The 14,476-nt window shown below is 38.8% G+C and overlaps 1 protein-coding gene across 4 annotated transcripts in view; it reads left to right on the top strand.

The window, feature by feature from the left end:
- CSNK1D (casein kinase 1, delta) overlaps positions 1-13,175 on the top strand; it is a 16,515-nt gene extending 3,340 nt beyond the window's left edge. The window contains exons 5-9 of one of the 4 annotated variants that reach the window (XM_009324561.1): positions 1,460-1,608; positions 2,179-2,350; positions 2,713-2,852; positions 8,126-8,192; positions 10,011-12,184. In XM_009324561.1, the coding sequence (XP_009322836.1) occupies positions 1,460-1,608; positions 2,179-2,350; positions 2,713-2,852; positions 8,126-8,158 (494 nt within the window). In that variant the 3' untranslated portion in view covers positions 8,159-8,192; positions 10,011-12,184. Of the gene's footprint in view, positions 1-1,459; positions 1,609-2,178; positions 2,351-2,712; positions 2,853-3,578; positions 4,706-8,125; positions 8,193-8,531; positions 9,299-10,010; positions 12,185-12,853 lie in introns of those variants that run through there. The other 3 variants (XM_009324558.1, XM_009324560.1, XM_009324559.1) reach the window with 3 other exon arrangements.
- The last annotated feature ends 1,301 nt before the right edge of the window (positions 13,176-14,476 follow it).

Below are 14,476 nucleotides of genomic sequence, written 5' to 3'. Positions count from 1 at the left end.
CCTTCCCTCCGCCCCTCCATGACTGGGCACGTCCGTGATAAACTGTGCTTCCAAGACTGGGATCTTTATGATCACAGACCATTTCTAATTATCCCTGTCTTAACTATTAGTAAACAACCACTGCAGTGCCCTTGAGTCGAAGGGTAGCTTGGTACATCTGATTTGTGCTGTATTGTGTGTGCATGTGTCTGTGCTGGCTGGATAACTCTAACAGACAAATAGCTTTTTGAGAAACTACCCGTTTCTTCATATGTGTGGGTAGTGTTTCTTGAATGAATCAGTTTATATAGTCAGATGCACCTCTTGCCTGTTGTTTCACTTGGGAATTGTCATTCCAGGTTCATCTAGTTTGGCCTGTTGATGGTCAGCATCTGTGAGAGGCATAAGAAACCCTCCTGTATCCTAGCATCATGCCTCAAAGCTGTTCTGTTTCTCAATTTGGTATTTACACCACAGTAATAACTAGGCATTTTTGAGCCCTGCAAAATGGTACTTAAATCTGTTTTAAAGCTTGTTAACATTAGCTGCCATCAGAGAATATTGTTGATCTTTCATGAAGAGTTCTGTATTCTTTCCACGCTCTTGGCTTCAGCAGCTAGGTGCAATAATGAGAACTATAGTTTTTGTTAGGGTTGTATGAAAACTTAGTATCTTCAGTCTGTTTCAAATGTTGCTTCGTACGTGTTCCTTTACATTCATTAACTATGTTTTTTCTCTGGGGTTGACAGGCAGGGAAGACTAATCAACTTTTCTTGTGCTGTTTGTTAGAATTTCTTTCTTAACGTAAATTATTAATATATTATTTCAGCTGGAAAGACTTGAACTCAAAAGCTGGTATTTTGATACTGCTGTTATCTCCGGCGCATTGAATTCACAACAATATGCATTTTTTTGCTGTGTAACTAATATTTCGTGTGCCATATAAAAACAGGTGTTCAGACTATTGCAAATCTAAAATTGTGGCATGACTTACATGGGAAATTTATATGCGTCCCCTAGTTTTTGCGTGTTTTGTGAGGTAGCAGACATGAATCTTTGTGACTTAACAACAAAGAGATGCTATTCTGTGTCCTGCAGGAAATTGTGTTTAAATATATTCAAAGCAAAGAAAGGCAAAAAAATCTCTTCTCTTTGCTCAACTGTAGTTTTAAACCTGTCCTCCCCCCCTGCCCCCAACTTTTGGTTAAAGAACTCTAATATTGGGTCCTCTCTGCTGTTGACAAATGAGATCTTTGCCTACTCTGTGATAGACAAATAATTTCCTTTGCAGGGTGGACTTGGTAGATGGGCTATAGTGTTGCCTTCAGTAGATTTCTAGTATTAGGTCATTATGGTTTTTCTTATGTTTAGGAGATTCCCTATTTGTTGGGTTTGGGGTGGTTGGGGTTTTTTTGTGATTCAGAATTATAAAAAGCAAATGTGAAGCTGAAGGAAAAAAACAGGCTTTCTTTTATTACAGCTGAATTTGCCACATACTTGAATTTCTGCCGTTCTTTGCGTTTTGATGACAAACCGGACTATTCCTATCTAAGGCAATTATTCAGAAACCTCTTCCACCGACAAGGGTTCTCGTATGACTATGTGTTTGACTGGAACATGCTGAAATTTGTGAGTAGCTGACACAGCTTTCTAAAACTTTTTTTTGCTGTAATTTTTTTTTTTTTTTACTACATTGACAGTTTTGAGTATCTTAACTGCTACTGTAAGATTGTCTTGCCTTTTTCCTCCTGGAAGCTCTATTGTCTAGAAAAAAAGATCAGGAAATGAGGAAAGGCAGGGGGTACAGGAGCCATGAGATGGAGGTTGAATGACAACTAAGTTGAAGTTACAGGGTTTTAAATGTGTAAGGCTTCTGAGATACTTCCTTCAGGGCAGCCACCAGGCTAGGTTGCGGAATTATTTTCTCACACCTTGATCTTCAGCACAGGTCATTTGCAACTGTTGAGGAGGTGTCCAGCTGCCGTAATAGTATGTGTGTACATTAGCATTTTGAAGACTATCCCAGCAATTGTATGAACAAAATTTATGGCAGTTCTCAAGAAATTTCACCAAAATAATTAATGCCTTAGCAAACTTCAATTCACGGGCTGTCCAGTTCTTTATTTTCACTATTTTTATCCGAATATATAGTTGTAAGCTCAATAATTCCCCAAGTTGTTCACTAGTCTCGACCCATAGGGTGCGAGCAGAGCGGCTGAAGACGCTGAACGTGAAAGGCGAGAACGAGAGGAGAGATTGAGACATACACGAAATCCAGCTGTGCGTGGATTACCCTCCACTGCTTCTGGCAGGCTGAGAGGAACACAAGATGTAGCTCCTTCTACTCCTCTTACCCCAACTTCACATGCTGGTAAGTAAGCAAATACCTGGATAGATGCACCTTGTAGACTACTCTAATTTGCAGTTTGTTCCTGGTCATTGGAAATTTGAAATTAGAATTAGGATACCTGAGTGGTATTTGCCTCTGGTCAGGGTTTGGGGTTTTTGTTTGTTTTTTCTCCCCCTTGCTTTTCAGTAGATTGAAGGTAATTGCATACACTCATTACCTGCCAATTGCTACTTTGTTTTACATTCACAGAAATCTAAGGCCTTGGTTTTTCTTGTTTGACTCTGTGGAAGTTTTATATGCAAACAGCGAGAGTGTAATTTTTCCAGTGACCATGTTGTAATCCCATTTCTCGTTATGAGAAGCTAATGCAGTTTTTCTCACAGCCAACACCTCTCCTCGGCCCGTATCTGGTATGGAGCGAGAAAGGAAAGTGAGTATGAGATTGCATCGCGGTGCCCCAGTCAATATCTCGTCGTCTGACTTAACAGGCCGACAAGATACCTCTCGCATGTCAACTTCGCAGGTAAAAAAGATTTCTGTGTAATGGAAAAATGAGGGTGATTTGATAAAGTTAATTTGCCAAAAGAACATACCAGCTAATTGATGTGATTTCATACTGATTTTGCAGATGATGTTGACTCGTATAAATACTTGACATTTTAACTGAATGTGATGTGGCTGTAGACTACTGTAAAGAAAAAACAAATATTTTTTTTTTTACCTTGGCAGCAATAAGCATAAAGCGCTCAAAGTAGTACAGAGTCATTAGTGTATGAGATGATGCAAAATCCTAGATATACAGCATTTTTACCTACAATTATGGTGTTTAGCTCCTTTGCTCATTGAATTTCTTACGTCTGTTATCAATGAGGAAGCAGAGAAGGTTAGAGGCAGTTGAGTCGTGTTTCCAAATCAACAGAGCAGAGAATATCAGTGCAGAATAGACAAGAAATAGTTGGTGAAGAACAGAAAAATGCAAAAGTGAAGAAATGTTGTAGTGCAGTACTGTAATTCAGAGCAGATAAGAAGCCGCATATGTGGATGATGGGTAGGTTGCAGAAGGCTCATTTGAAGAGGATGGCAGGAGGATGAATGATGCAGTGATTCATAGCCATAGCACTGAAATCATCCTCATTGATCATGGTGACTTAGCAAAGAGATTTTAGGAATGCTTCTTTTTAAGACTGACAAACAATGTTTAAATATATTTTTAACTCTTTATGCTATAGCTGAAACATTCCTTTTTCAGGGTATTCACACAGACTTGTCCTAAGTAGTGTGTGGCCTGGCTTTGTACAGCTTACCTTCAGTCTTACCTACGGAATGGGGAATCGCCTGTACTGTAGGCATACTGCAACATTACTGGGAGAGCAGTCTGTTAGGAGGACTGGTGCGGTCGCCCAGGGGGTTTTCCATCACGCCTCGACGCTGTGCTGGAGTTCTAACTGCATAATTTTTGCCGTGGACTCATTCCTCGTTGACGGAGCATATTGATAAAAATTAACTCAATTCCTTTTGGCTTCATCATTTAATTGGCAGAATTAATTATTTTGGATAGTACGTGTTCTTATATATAAAATCTTACTGCTAGAGGGAATGCTCTTTTAGATGGAGGCCAGGTGGGTATCTCTAATGAAGACTGAGGATGAACTGGATTGGAGAAACAATTCTGCTGTAACAAAAGTGAAGTGGGATTTTTTGAGTTGGTTTTCAGCTGAATGAGTTGTTTCACTTTGCAGCTGCATAAATGTTTGTGCTTGCACAAGGGATGAACAGTTCAGGAGCAGAAATGACTGGACAAGAATAGGAGACAGGTGAGGTTTTCTGTGTTGGCTTTGGTGGCAATTTTTGCCAGCTTAAATTGTTCACTGAACTACAATTCTTGCCACCAGAAATTCCCACGTTGAAATATTTTATGGCTGAAGTTTGTAAACAGTATGAAAACAAAGAGGGTAGAACTGCGCATAGTTATGGACCTTGTAAATTTGCATAAATACCTGCTAGAAGGATGTAAAGAAGGTGCAACCAGACTCTTCTCAGCGATATCCAGTGAAAGGACAACGGACAGTGGGTGCAAATTGAAATATAAGAAATTCCATTTAGACATAAGAAAAAACTTTTTTACTATGCGGGTGGGCAAGGACTGGAACAGGTTGCCCGAAGAGATTGTGGAGTCTCCCTCTTCCGAATTACTCGGAACCTAATTGGACAATGTCCTGAGCGGCCTGCTGTAGTTGACTGCACTTTGGGTAGTGGGATTGGACTAGATGATCTCCAGGGGTCCCTTCTGACCTCGGCTGTTTCTGTGAGGCTGTGACGCCGAGTTCCCTCTGAACGTTTACTCAAATGTAAAGATGGTTTCCTGGTAAAGCGTGTATGCCCAGGGTTTGCCTCTGGCATTCTGAGCAAATCTCAGATGCTTTGTCTCTGTTACTTTGTCTCTGTTAATAAATAATTAATGGAAGTAACAGAAATAAGTGCAGTGATGTTACTTGACTATGTTAGGAGAAAGTATATCTTTCATTTTTTTGCTGTATTACTGACATGTAGCTCAGTATGCACGTGACACTTTTCTAAACATTGTAAGGTACGAGTAATGCAGGTGGGTTTGCAGATACATTTTGGTTCTGCCTAACTTGTAAAATGGGAATACTGTGAGATTGTGTAGGATTGTGGGGTTTTTTGAGTAATCTTTGAATATTCAGATGTCTAATTTGTGGTGTGGGCCAACAGTACAGTCTGGCTTAATGGCACATTTCCATAACTGCCCTTTTTAACACTCTGGTCCAAGTATGGGATCACTCGATTGACTTCTTTACAATCCCAATAGCGGCCTTGTCAGGATCTTCTCTGAGTTTGTTAGAATTCATGATTCATCATCTGTTGTCTTCATTTAGTTCTTATCAAGGCAGTGAACCACTGCTGGTCTCCACTCATGGTGACTGAATAACAGTGTGCAGCTGTAGTATAATTTAAACAGCTTCCCATGGGCCTCTTGGATTTGGAAGGCAAGAGAGATTTACTTAGACTTTACCTGATAACGCTTCCCCTTGAGCTCGTTAGAGAAAATTCACTTCTCATTTTCCCAGTTCTCTCTCACTCTGTAGCAGGCAAGATGGCTCAAGTTGCAAGTTTTCATAGCTTACGTTCTTACTATCTTCATAACATTAAAGTAGTTCTTCCATAATCAAAATTTATCCTTAGATGTTAATCAGGTTACCAGTTAAAGCCATTTGGGTTTCCCATTATCTTTATACCTTGTTCTTAGTCGGGAAAACCTAAAGTATCCAACTTGCATGGCAGGGTTATTAAGGAGAATTTTGATTGGCTAGGCGTAAGAATATAGAAAATCATCCATACCACTTCTTCTCAGGAGAACACCAGTAAAGAACAGCAACTGTTTGTCCGTGCCCATTCCAAGTGCGTTAGTTTCCTTTGTAAGTCTTAAGCGAATATGCCGCCACTGTTCCTTTTTCAGGAAGTGCTTAGACCGTTCTCCTGGTAGAAAGCAGCTTTTAAAGTTTGCTCTGCAGATCTGCAGACATCTTATGTTAAGAACTACATTTGTTAGGGCTGTTATTTATAACTTGATACATTAGTTTTGTTATTTTATTTTATTTAGACGCCTTGGTTTGGTAAGGCAACACTGCATCTGTAATCTTCACCTCTCATCATCTAGAGGAAGGGCTACTGCTTGTTAAACTCTGGGCAATGGAAATGTGCAGAGGTTACTCAAAGAAATAATGAAAGCTACTTACCTCTAAGTAGAGTTCTTAAAGATGACTCCACATTTTTATATCCCCCCCCCCCCCCCAATGAGTTCTGACCAGTTCAGACTGAAACTGAAAACTGAGGCTGAGAATGTAGATAATATGAACCAAAATTCTCTTATGGAAAATAGGTCTTCTCAGAGAAATTTAACACTCAACAGGAAAATGGTAATTGGTAAGGATAGCAAAATAGGTGTAATGTATATTCCCCACCTCCAAGGTATTGTCCACATAGTACCTAAATAATTCTCATTAGAAAGACTAGCACTTTGTAACACTAAGCAACTAGTGTTTATTGGAGTAACAGCTAGCATGTCTACAAAACAGTTCGTGAAACTTAAGTGTTTCTAATGAAATTACATAAATTCTATGGCACGCGTTACTCTGTACTTTTCTCGATTATATGGAAGTGAATGCAACAGCTAAAAACCTGCAAGTTGTGAGATGTTTGACAGCGATAAACATTAGCGAGAGCTGAGCAGTCAGGTAAAGCCTATTCAAATACAATGTGTATTACTGCAGTACTCCAAAACCTGACTAGGATGAAGGAGTGGAGCCCATTGTCTTATATGTGGGGACTGTAACTGTGGTAAGCAATGACTGAGGAGGCTCTAGGTGTAATGTTGGAGAGGTTAGTGTGATGTCATAATGAAAGGGCATAATTTCATCCTTGAATCTATGTATGATACAGTAATGAACAGAAATGGAGAGGTTATTTGATGTCATTAATGAGACGTATGCTAGAATATTATGCTTAGTTCAGTTCTCAGTATCTTAAATTGTTGGAAAACTGTAAGTAACACAAAGAAGAGCCATAAAAATTAAGCTTGGGAAAACAGGCTGTACAATGCAAGAATTTCAAATCAGCGTCTTTCAGTTTGTCTGAAAGGTAAGAGATCATCTTGAGCTAGTTGGTGTAGTATTTTAGAGACAATGATTTTAACAGGAACTGACATTTATGCAGAAAGCGTATGTGAAGAACCTATTGCTTAAAATTAAAACCACTCACATTTAAAGAAAAGTGAAACGGAGGTCTAAGTGAAGGCAGTTAGCCACTGAAACAACTTCTTTTAGAAGTAGATCATCTGTCCCCCTTTGCCTTTGCATCAAAACTGGATTCATTTCTAGGTGGTGTATTCAGGTCTAAAGCGAGCCTAAACTACAGGTCTCTGTGCAGTGAAGGGTTGTGATCTGTGCTGGACAGAAAATCATACCAGCTCTTAAAAGATCCTTCTGCTCTTAAGCTCTATGAGTGAATTGTTCCCTAAGTCTCCTTTACGTAGTCAGTCTTTAAATGTTAAGAAGCATAGTAAAGGAGGTGGTAAAGGAGGTCATGAGTATTCCCGTAAACACTACTTTGAATTAGTTCTGTCAGTCCATGTTGCACAGACTGCATCCCGAAAGCAGTGATCATCTCAAGAGTCTAGTTATGGGTGAGTAGCCTTCATTTCCTTTCACAGAAGGTTCGGTCCGACTGCTCATGGTATACAGTAAGTTGTTTAATTTTTTTTTCCTGAATGTAGAATGTTCAGCACCCAACAGTCAAAGCTGTGCACAATTCCTACTGGTAATAGAGGTATTCTCTCCGTCGGAAGAAAAGATTGGAACGCTGCACAAAGAAATATTTGATTAAGTCTCTTTGACAGGAGAAGTTTTTAGAAGACTGTAGCCAGCACTGGCATTGAACAACTTAAGTGTTGTGCTGCTTCCCTGGGGAAAAAGCAACGTACTTCCAATGCCTCTGCATTTTCCATCTCCTCATGAGCAAATCTTTCTCCATGTATCCATCTTAATAGGCATCATACTCTGTGTTGTTCTTCTGACCCTGCCAGCTTTCTTTGAGGAATAATGATTTGTTCCTTTTACGTATCTCTTAATATGATGGAAATGTCTTATAGAAGTCTGAAATCAGAACTCCTCAAAAGATACATTTGCTACTGCAAGTTTAGGTTGGGTATTTGTTAGACATCTTTATATATCGGGGCAGTGGAACTGTTACAAATTGCTGTCTTTTCCCCTACCTCAGAATAGCATTCCTTTCGAACACCATGGCAAGTAGCTGCTCGTCTCCTTTCGTTGGAAGGCAGCACTGGGTGAGTGCTTCTCATTAGACACCAAAACTTTGGATGGGGTGGGGAAAAAAAATCTTTGGAAACATCCGACTTTGCTTCTTCTCCTCACATTAGCTCATAGTTGTGCCTGTGCCTTCTGGTCAGATGCTTGATGGAGCATTTTTTTTTCTCTAACTTAAAAGTAAATGCCCTTCCAAAAGTTGAATTATTGCTGCTGTTCCACTTGAACTCTTAAGCAGAATTGACAAAAACAGTGATTTAAAAAGTCCCTAAAATCATTCAAGCATCAACAATAAAATAAAATAAAATAAAATAACCAAGTCTAAATTTCAGCTGTTTGAGAATTACATGTCTTTCCAGGGATGTTCATGCAGCAGTGTGTCATCCGTTCAAAACCAGATCTGCTTCAGAATCATAAAACCAAAATACTTGTAGGAAGACTCAATTGACTATATTACTCAAATGAGGCTCTGTCTTGTCGTGAGTGGAACGTTCTACTGCAGCCGTATCCATTTTTCACTGTTTTGTATTCTTGTCCATTCCTTATGAGCTGTCATTTTAAAAATATTCAGATCTATATTTAAAAAACGTTCACATACTAATGGGAATAGTTTGAACATGAGCATCTCGGAGGTAGACAGACTTGGATTTGGGTATTTAGAACTCCTTTCCACTGTTCAGTGCAGTAGAAGTTTCTGCCTTTCTGTGTGCAGCTTTTGGCTTTTTAGTCTGTTCTGCTTTTGGCAATAACAGGTTTCATCAGGGAAATAACAAGTTTCAGTTGGAATCTGAACCTTGATGGCTGAAGGATGCTTTCTTACGTATTTCAGGAGCTTCTTTGCTTTGCTTCTTACTAAAAAAAGGCTGTGAGATTTTTCTGTTCCTTAATAAATTCTGTTGTATAACTCCGTCTGCTGCCTCACTTTCTCTATAAAGCCTAAGCTTGCACTAATCCTGTATCTAGTTGGTGAAGAATCCTCTTCCGTTTTCTCCTCCTGCTTTGTGTGCTTGGCTGACTGTGCACAAGCTGCTTCGTAAACGGTTTGTAACATTAAAAAGATCCAACTGCAAATGGCAGCCTAACACTTTAAAGTCTAATTATCAGACCTTAGTCAAAAATAAAAAATTAAAAAAAAAGGGGGGGCTTTGCATTGGAAAGCTTGTGTGCGGGAGACGTGCAGATTCTGGTCTGCTCAGGGTTGTGTCTGCATTGGTTGGCCTTTACTGTATGCCTTACTATTTGTAGCTGTTTACGACCGAAACTAATACTGAATACTGATTCAGCTACTTAGATATTTCTCGCTTCTTAAATTGCAGTGATGTGTCGTTGTTTTTCACTTTCACAGTGAAAGTGTTGTTGAAATAATGTTACGCTGTTACCGAAATAGGTCAAGCTATGGAAATTAATGAAGTGTCTTTTAACACAATGTCCCATGAAAAATGAAAAGCCGTCGAAAATAATTAAATTTTTTTTACCCTCTTACTGGTGTTTTTTTTTTCCCCCCAAACTTAAGTATTCATTGAGTCTATTTCTACACATCGGTAGCGTTTTCATCTGGTTTGTTCTTTCTTCTGTGCATGTCTATGCTCTGTTTACTTTTCTTCAAAACATCCCCTCTGGCTGGAAAGGTGAATTTTCCATGTTAACTTCTAATAAAGGAGGAAAATACAGGGAACTTCGTGTAGCTACAGGTGGGTGCGAAACATTGTATAGCTCACTGGATTTTAAATTCACACGCTTACTTTTGGCAACAAATTATTTAAAAGTACATTGAGAGCCACTTGTATGTTAACTGGAAGGATATGTGCTGATGTTGTCTTGTTTTTTGGCTTTGGTAGATTCCTGCTCGGGTAACTACCAGTGTTCTCCAGTCTGCTGTGCACCGATGAAAATTATTTTGCCATGGAGGGCAGATAATGCATGGCTGATCTCCTATGTTACCAATGGCTTTACTAGCAAAAATACCCTAAACTAGAGCGGAAACATTACAATCGGAGTTCTCCATGTGACTTAAAAGGCACTTGGAGGAACATGGACAGACTCCAGCAGCTGCCATTACAGGACGCTTTTGCCAGAAACCCAATGACCTTAAGAGAACCCTGTGGTAACGGGGCTGGAAAAGAAAGATGGTTTACAGAGTTGACCGCCTGTTATCGGATGGCCATTTCAGTTTTCCCTCCACAGGCGGCAGACTTTACCCCCTTTTTATTATTCTACTGTAACTATAAATCTTTTACTTGGTTTAAGAAAGTTTTTTGTATCATTTTGCTAAAATTATTGGCTTAATTCTCTGTAAAGAACTCTTGCTTTTGTCTGATTTGAAAATGTAGAATATAAACAAACCTAAACTAAAGACAATGACTTGAAATTTCTTGTTTAAAAAAATTAGTCTGGCAGGGAACATGTAAATGAATCAAAACCATCTGACTTTATTTAAACTGTTTACTTATTTGTATGGTCCCATTCTGACTGAGACAGTTTTCTCATGGAATTTTTAAAACGGTTAGAATTTTACTTTGCTGTTTGCTGTCTTCATTCGCACTTAACATTTAACTTTCCGTGTAACACAAAGGAATTTTTAATACTCGTTCTTTTTTATAGAAGAGGAGAACTAAATCCCCTGCAGGAGAGTCTAAGTATAGTAGAGATGGTGATAATGGATTTCTTTTTTTGTAAAGAATATGAAGGACAAAGTAAAAGACTGGCATTTGAGGGATTTAGAATTTGAAAGCTTGTCCTATCTCCCTGCTTAGTTTGGGTAAACGGATAGTTTCAAATGTTGTTTATATTGGTAAAATTTTGTTTCCTGCACTCTGAGGCTGGTTAGCTTGGAGGGTATTGCAAGCGGAAAATACACGTTGCTACTGAGTCTTCAGTGAATTTGCACGTTTCATTCGGTATCTACATGTTTAAAACTAAATAAATACATTGATTCAGGCCTTCTGTTTCATGCCAAGACTCAAAAAACGAATTCTTTTTCAAAACAAAACAAACCAACCTATTCTTGCTGTGAAATCCAGAGAATTTTTACAATTCAGGTGCATACCACATTTAATTCTTAACTGGATCCAACCTGAGTATGCCCAGAATCATGAGCTAGGAATGAATGACTCGACATGCCTAGGTTGTCCAAAAAACCGTTGCCGGTAGTGTTAGCACCTGTTGGTTATGGAATATGGGAGGTTCTTCATATTGTTTGTTACTGTAAAAGGTCTCATAAAATAAAAGCAGGTATTCTGTCCTCGCAGTGCTTGGAACAGTATCAGAAGTACTGTTTATACTCGTGTGACCGGAGTAATGGGAAGTTCCACGTTGGAAATGAAAGTATGTACAGAGATTTTGTTTGAACAGTTAGGTATTTTGAGAAATTCTTCCCTGCTTGAGAACAAATTTTTTTTAAAGGCCTATTGGTCTTCAAAGTTTTATGACGAGTAATTTTTATTGTTTACGAATTCTTTTTTGCCCCTCTCAAAAGTCCATGTATTAAGTATTAGTCACTCTTCTTTGGATGTTTTCAGAACATTAGCTACTTGCTTGTGTGCACTCTGGGTCTGACTGGGGAAACCTGTGTTTCGGGAGAGTACAGTGGAAAAGCTTAAGAGTTTGATCCATGGATAAGTTTGCATAAGAGACTTATTTCCTCAGTTACTATAAACTTCAGTATTTTAGGCATGTGCACTACCATTTGAACAGTTTTACACTTCACTGTGCTTTCCTTGTAAATATCTGTGGTTAATGTACTGTTAGAGGGACGTACAAAGGCAGCCTCTTTATTCTCTCTGTATCTGGAACATTAGATTGCTGTACTATACTTAAAAGTTGACTGCAGGCTTCTAGAATTGTACTCACTTGTGGGCAATTTTTGTCCTTCATAATAGTTAAATTCCATCATGCGGAAAATAGACTGTCTATATAAACCTGTGTATCGGAAACCAGTATCTCAGAGCACTTCATTTGTACTACCACTGTATTTGTGTACTTTAACAATTGTGTAAATACATTCATAATAACTTCTATTCTTCTTTGGTGTAACTTACTTACAATGAATCCTTACTCTTTACTTGGTGTAACTGCTTGCTTGCTTCTTTTTTTTTTCCTCCCCCCTTTTCAAGGGGTTTCTGTACCTACAAAGAGCATGTGGGTTGCAAACATTTGAAGACGACGTCGCGGTACAAAAACTTTCACTGAGGGATTTTGGTAGTCAGGGTCAGAATGCAGCAGTTAGGCTACACAGGAAGAAAAAGAAGGCATTCATTGCTTTGCTCACAGAAAGCATGTCTTTTGTCTCTTTAAAGGGAAATGTTTTTGTCTGGATATTGCTTCTTTTCCAGAAGTCTTTTTTACAAACGCTTTCTCTTAGCAAGTAATACGTTGTATTGATAGAAGTATGGGGAGAGAATTGCTATTGAGCCGTGGCCAGTGACAGGAGCTAGGATAAAAGCAAGAGAAGCATTGAGCTCTACCCGCAATGCCCTGTATGGTAAAAGTCCTGGCTTTTGCTACGTGATTCTCAAAAGTCTATTCATAATCTGAGGGCAAATGCACCTTCAAGAATCCTCTGTGTTTCTGATTAGCAGGCCTTGAAAAGTGGGAAGGACGTTTAATTTATCCTCACAGTTGTCATTTAGAAGTGGCTATGTGCTTTTACGTGGAAAATACCACCTGTGCTGCTGTTTTACAGAGCCCCTGAATTCTTTGTGGTACAAGTACCTTGAAAACAATTGAAAATAAATCCGACACTTCATGAGACATATTAAGTAAAAGCATTTAAGGAGTCCATCTATTCCATGTTAACTTCACGAAAGTACTCCACATCTCCCTTGGAGGAAGGCATGTAGAACTCGGAGGCATCTTCATTCTCCAGTGGGGAAAAATACCATAAGCACAACCATTTGTTGTCTTTGTTTCCCCACATTCCAGACCTCTGCGTGACACTAAAATCTGTCAAAGGCAACACTTTCAGAAATTGAATTTCCCCACAAGAATCTTTACAATGAATTTACGGATTTGTAAGTAGATCATTGGCTGGAGCGTACGTGTTCATTTCAAGAATATTCATTTTCTCTTTGTAAAAAAGCAAAATAAAAAGGTATTTATTTCGTTCTTTAACTTTTGCTTTACAAAAGCAGCACTTCGTGTACAAAATACTAAGTGAAAACAAGCCATGCTGCTGGTTTTTTAATGGTGCTGAGACATCTGGTCAGAAATGTAGATTTAATCCAGTTGTGAGGAAGCGTAATCCACCATGAACTTAATCCTACAGCAAAGTGGCTTCTAAAATTCACTGGATGAGACAGGTTAATAATAAAAAGGTTTTGCCATTAAAGAATGCAGTACTTCATTATTATGAACAGTACGCTTCCCTCTGGTTCATTCAGGTGCCAGTTCTTGGCATTACATGTGTATGTCCAGATTTAAGTGATTGTATGAACCTGAATTGTATGGACTACTTGCTTCGTTCAGCAGTTTCGTACCAGGAGAGTGCTCAGAGGCCTGATCTTCAGTGAGAATCTGTTTCACAGCAAAATCCTACTAACTTTATCAGCAAATATTTGCACAGGAGTAACGCTTTACAACTTTTTCTCAGACATTGGTGGTTTTTTCCTGCTTAATCTTATTAAGGCTAGTATGCTCCTGTTCTTTTGATGAAACCATTGCATGCTGCCAGCAGAGGGACAACAGAAAATTGTGTGAGATCTGTATATACACGATCTACAAAAACACGCAGTCTACCAAAAAAAAAGTATCTTTTTTTTAAGATCGTGTTCTCTGTTAATCTCATTTTGGGAAAATTCTTGACTCAAAATGCATAGATAAGATCTAGGTCTGAGAAATACACGTGTAAGGGACAAACAGGAATGTGGAAAAAGGGGAAATTGTGTATATCATCCTAAAGCATTAAGCCCTAGTCTGCTGTGTCTTTGCTGTGACCAATCCAGGATACTTGGGGTGGGGTGGGATGTTGGTACATTATGCACTAGGCAGAAAATGTCTGGTCCTGATCTCATAACCAAACAAAACATTTAATTACAGTCCTCAGTTTGGTTCAGAGCTGCAAGCGTTACAGGCACAACAGGCTTCTGGTATTTCCCATAATCCTTAAGGAAAGGATAAACCAGCGATTCACAGCATTTTCTTCTTAAAAGACCCCAAACAGCAAATGTTTCTCTGCCCTCACTGCTAAGAAGTTGTATTTTAAAGTTTGTCTGACATCGTCCACCACTGGATCTTACACCACATTTTTCAGCAAGACTGAAAAGTCTTTTGCTATTTAAGAATTTTAAATATTAAAATCTAGATATGC

Source organism: Pygoscelis adeliae, unplaced genomic scaffold (genome assembly GCF_000699105.1).
Source record: "Pygoscelis adeliae isolate BGI_AS28 unplaced genomic scaffold, ASM69910v1 Scaffold445, whole genome shotgun sequence".
NCBI classification, from domain to species: domain Eukaryota; kingdom Metazoa; phylum Chordata; class Aves; order Sphenisciformes; family Spheniscidae; genus Pygoscelis; species Pygoscelis adeliae.
This window is presented reverse-complemented; position numbering and strand designations above follow the sequence as displayed.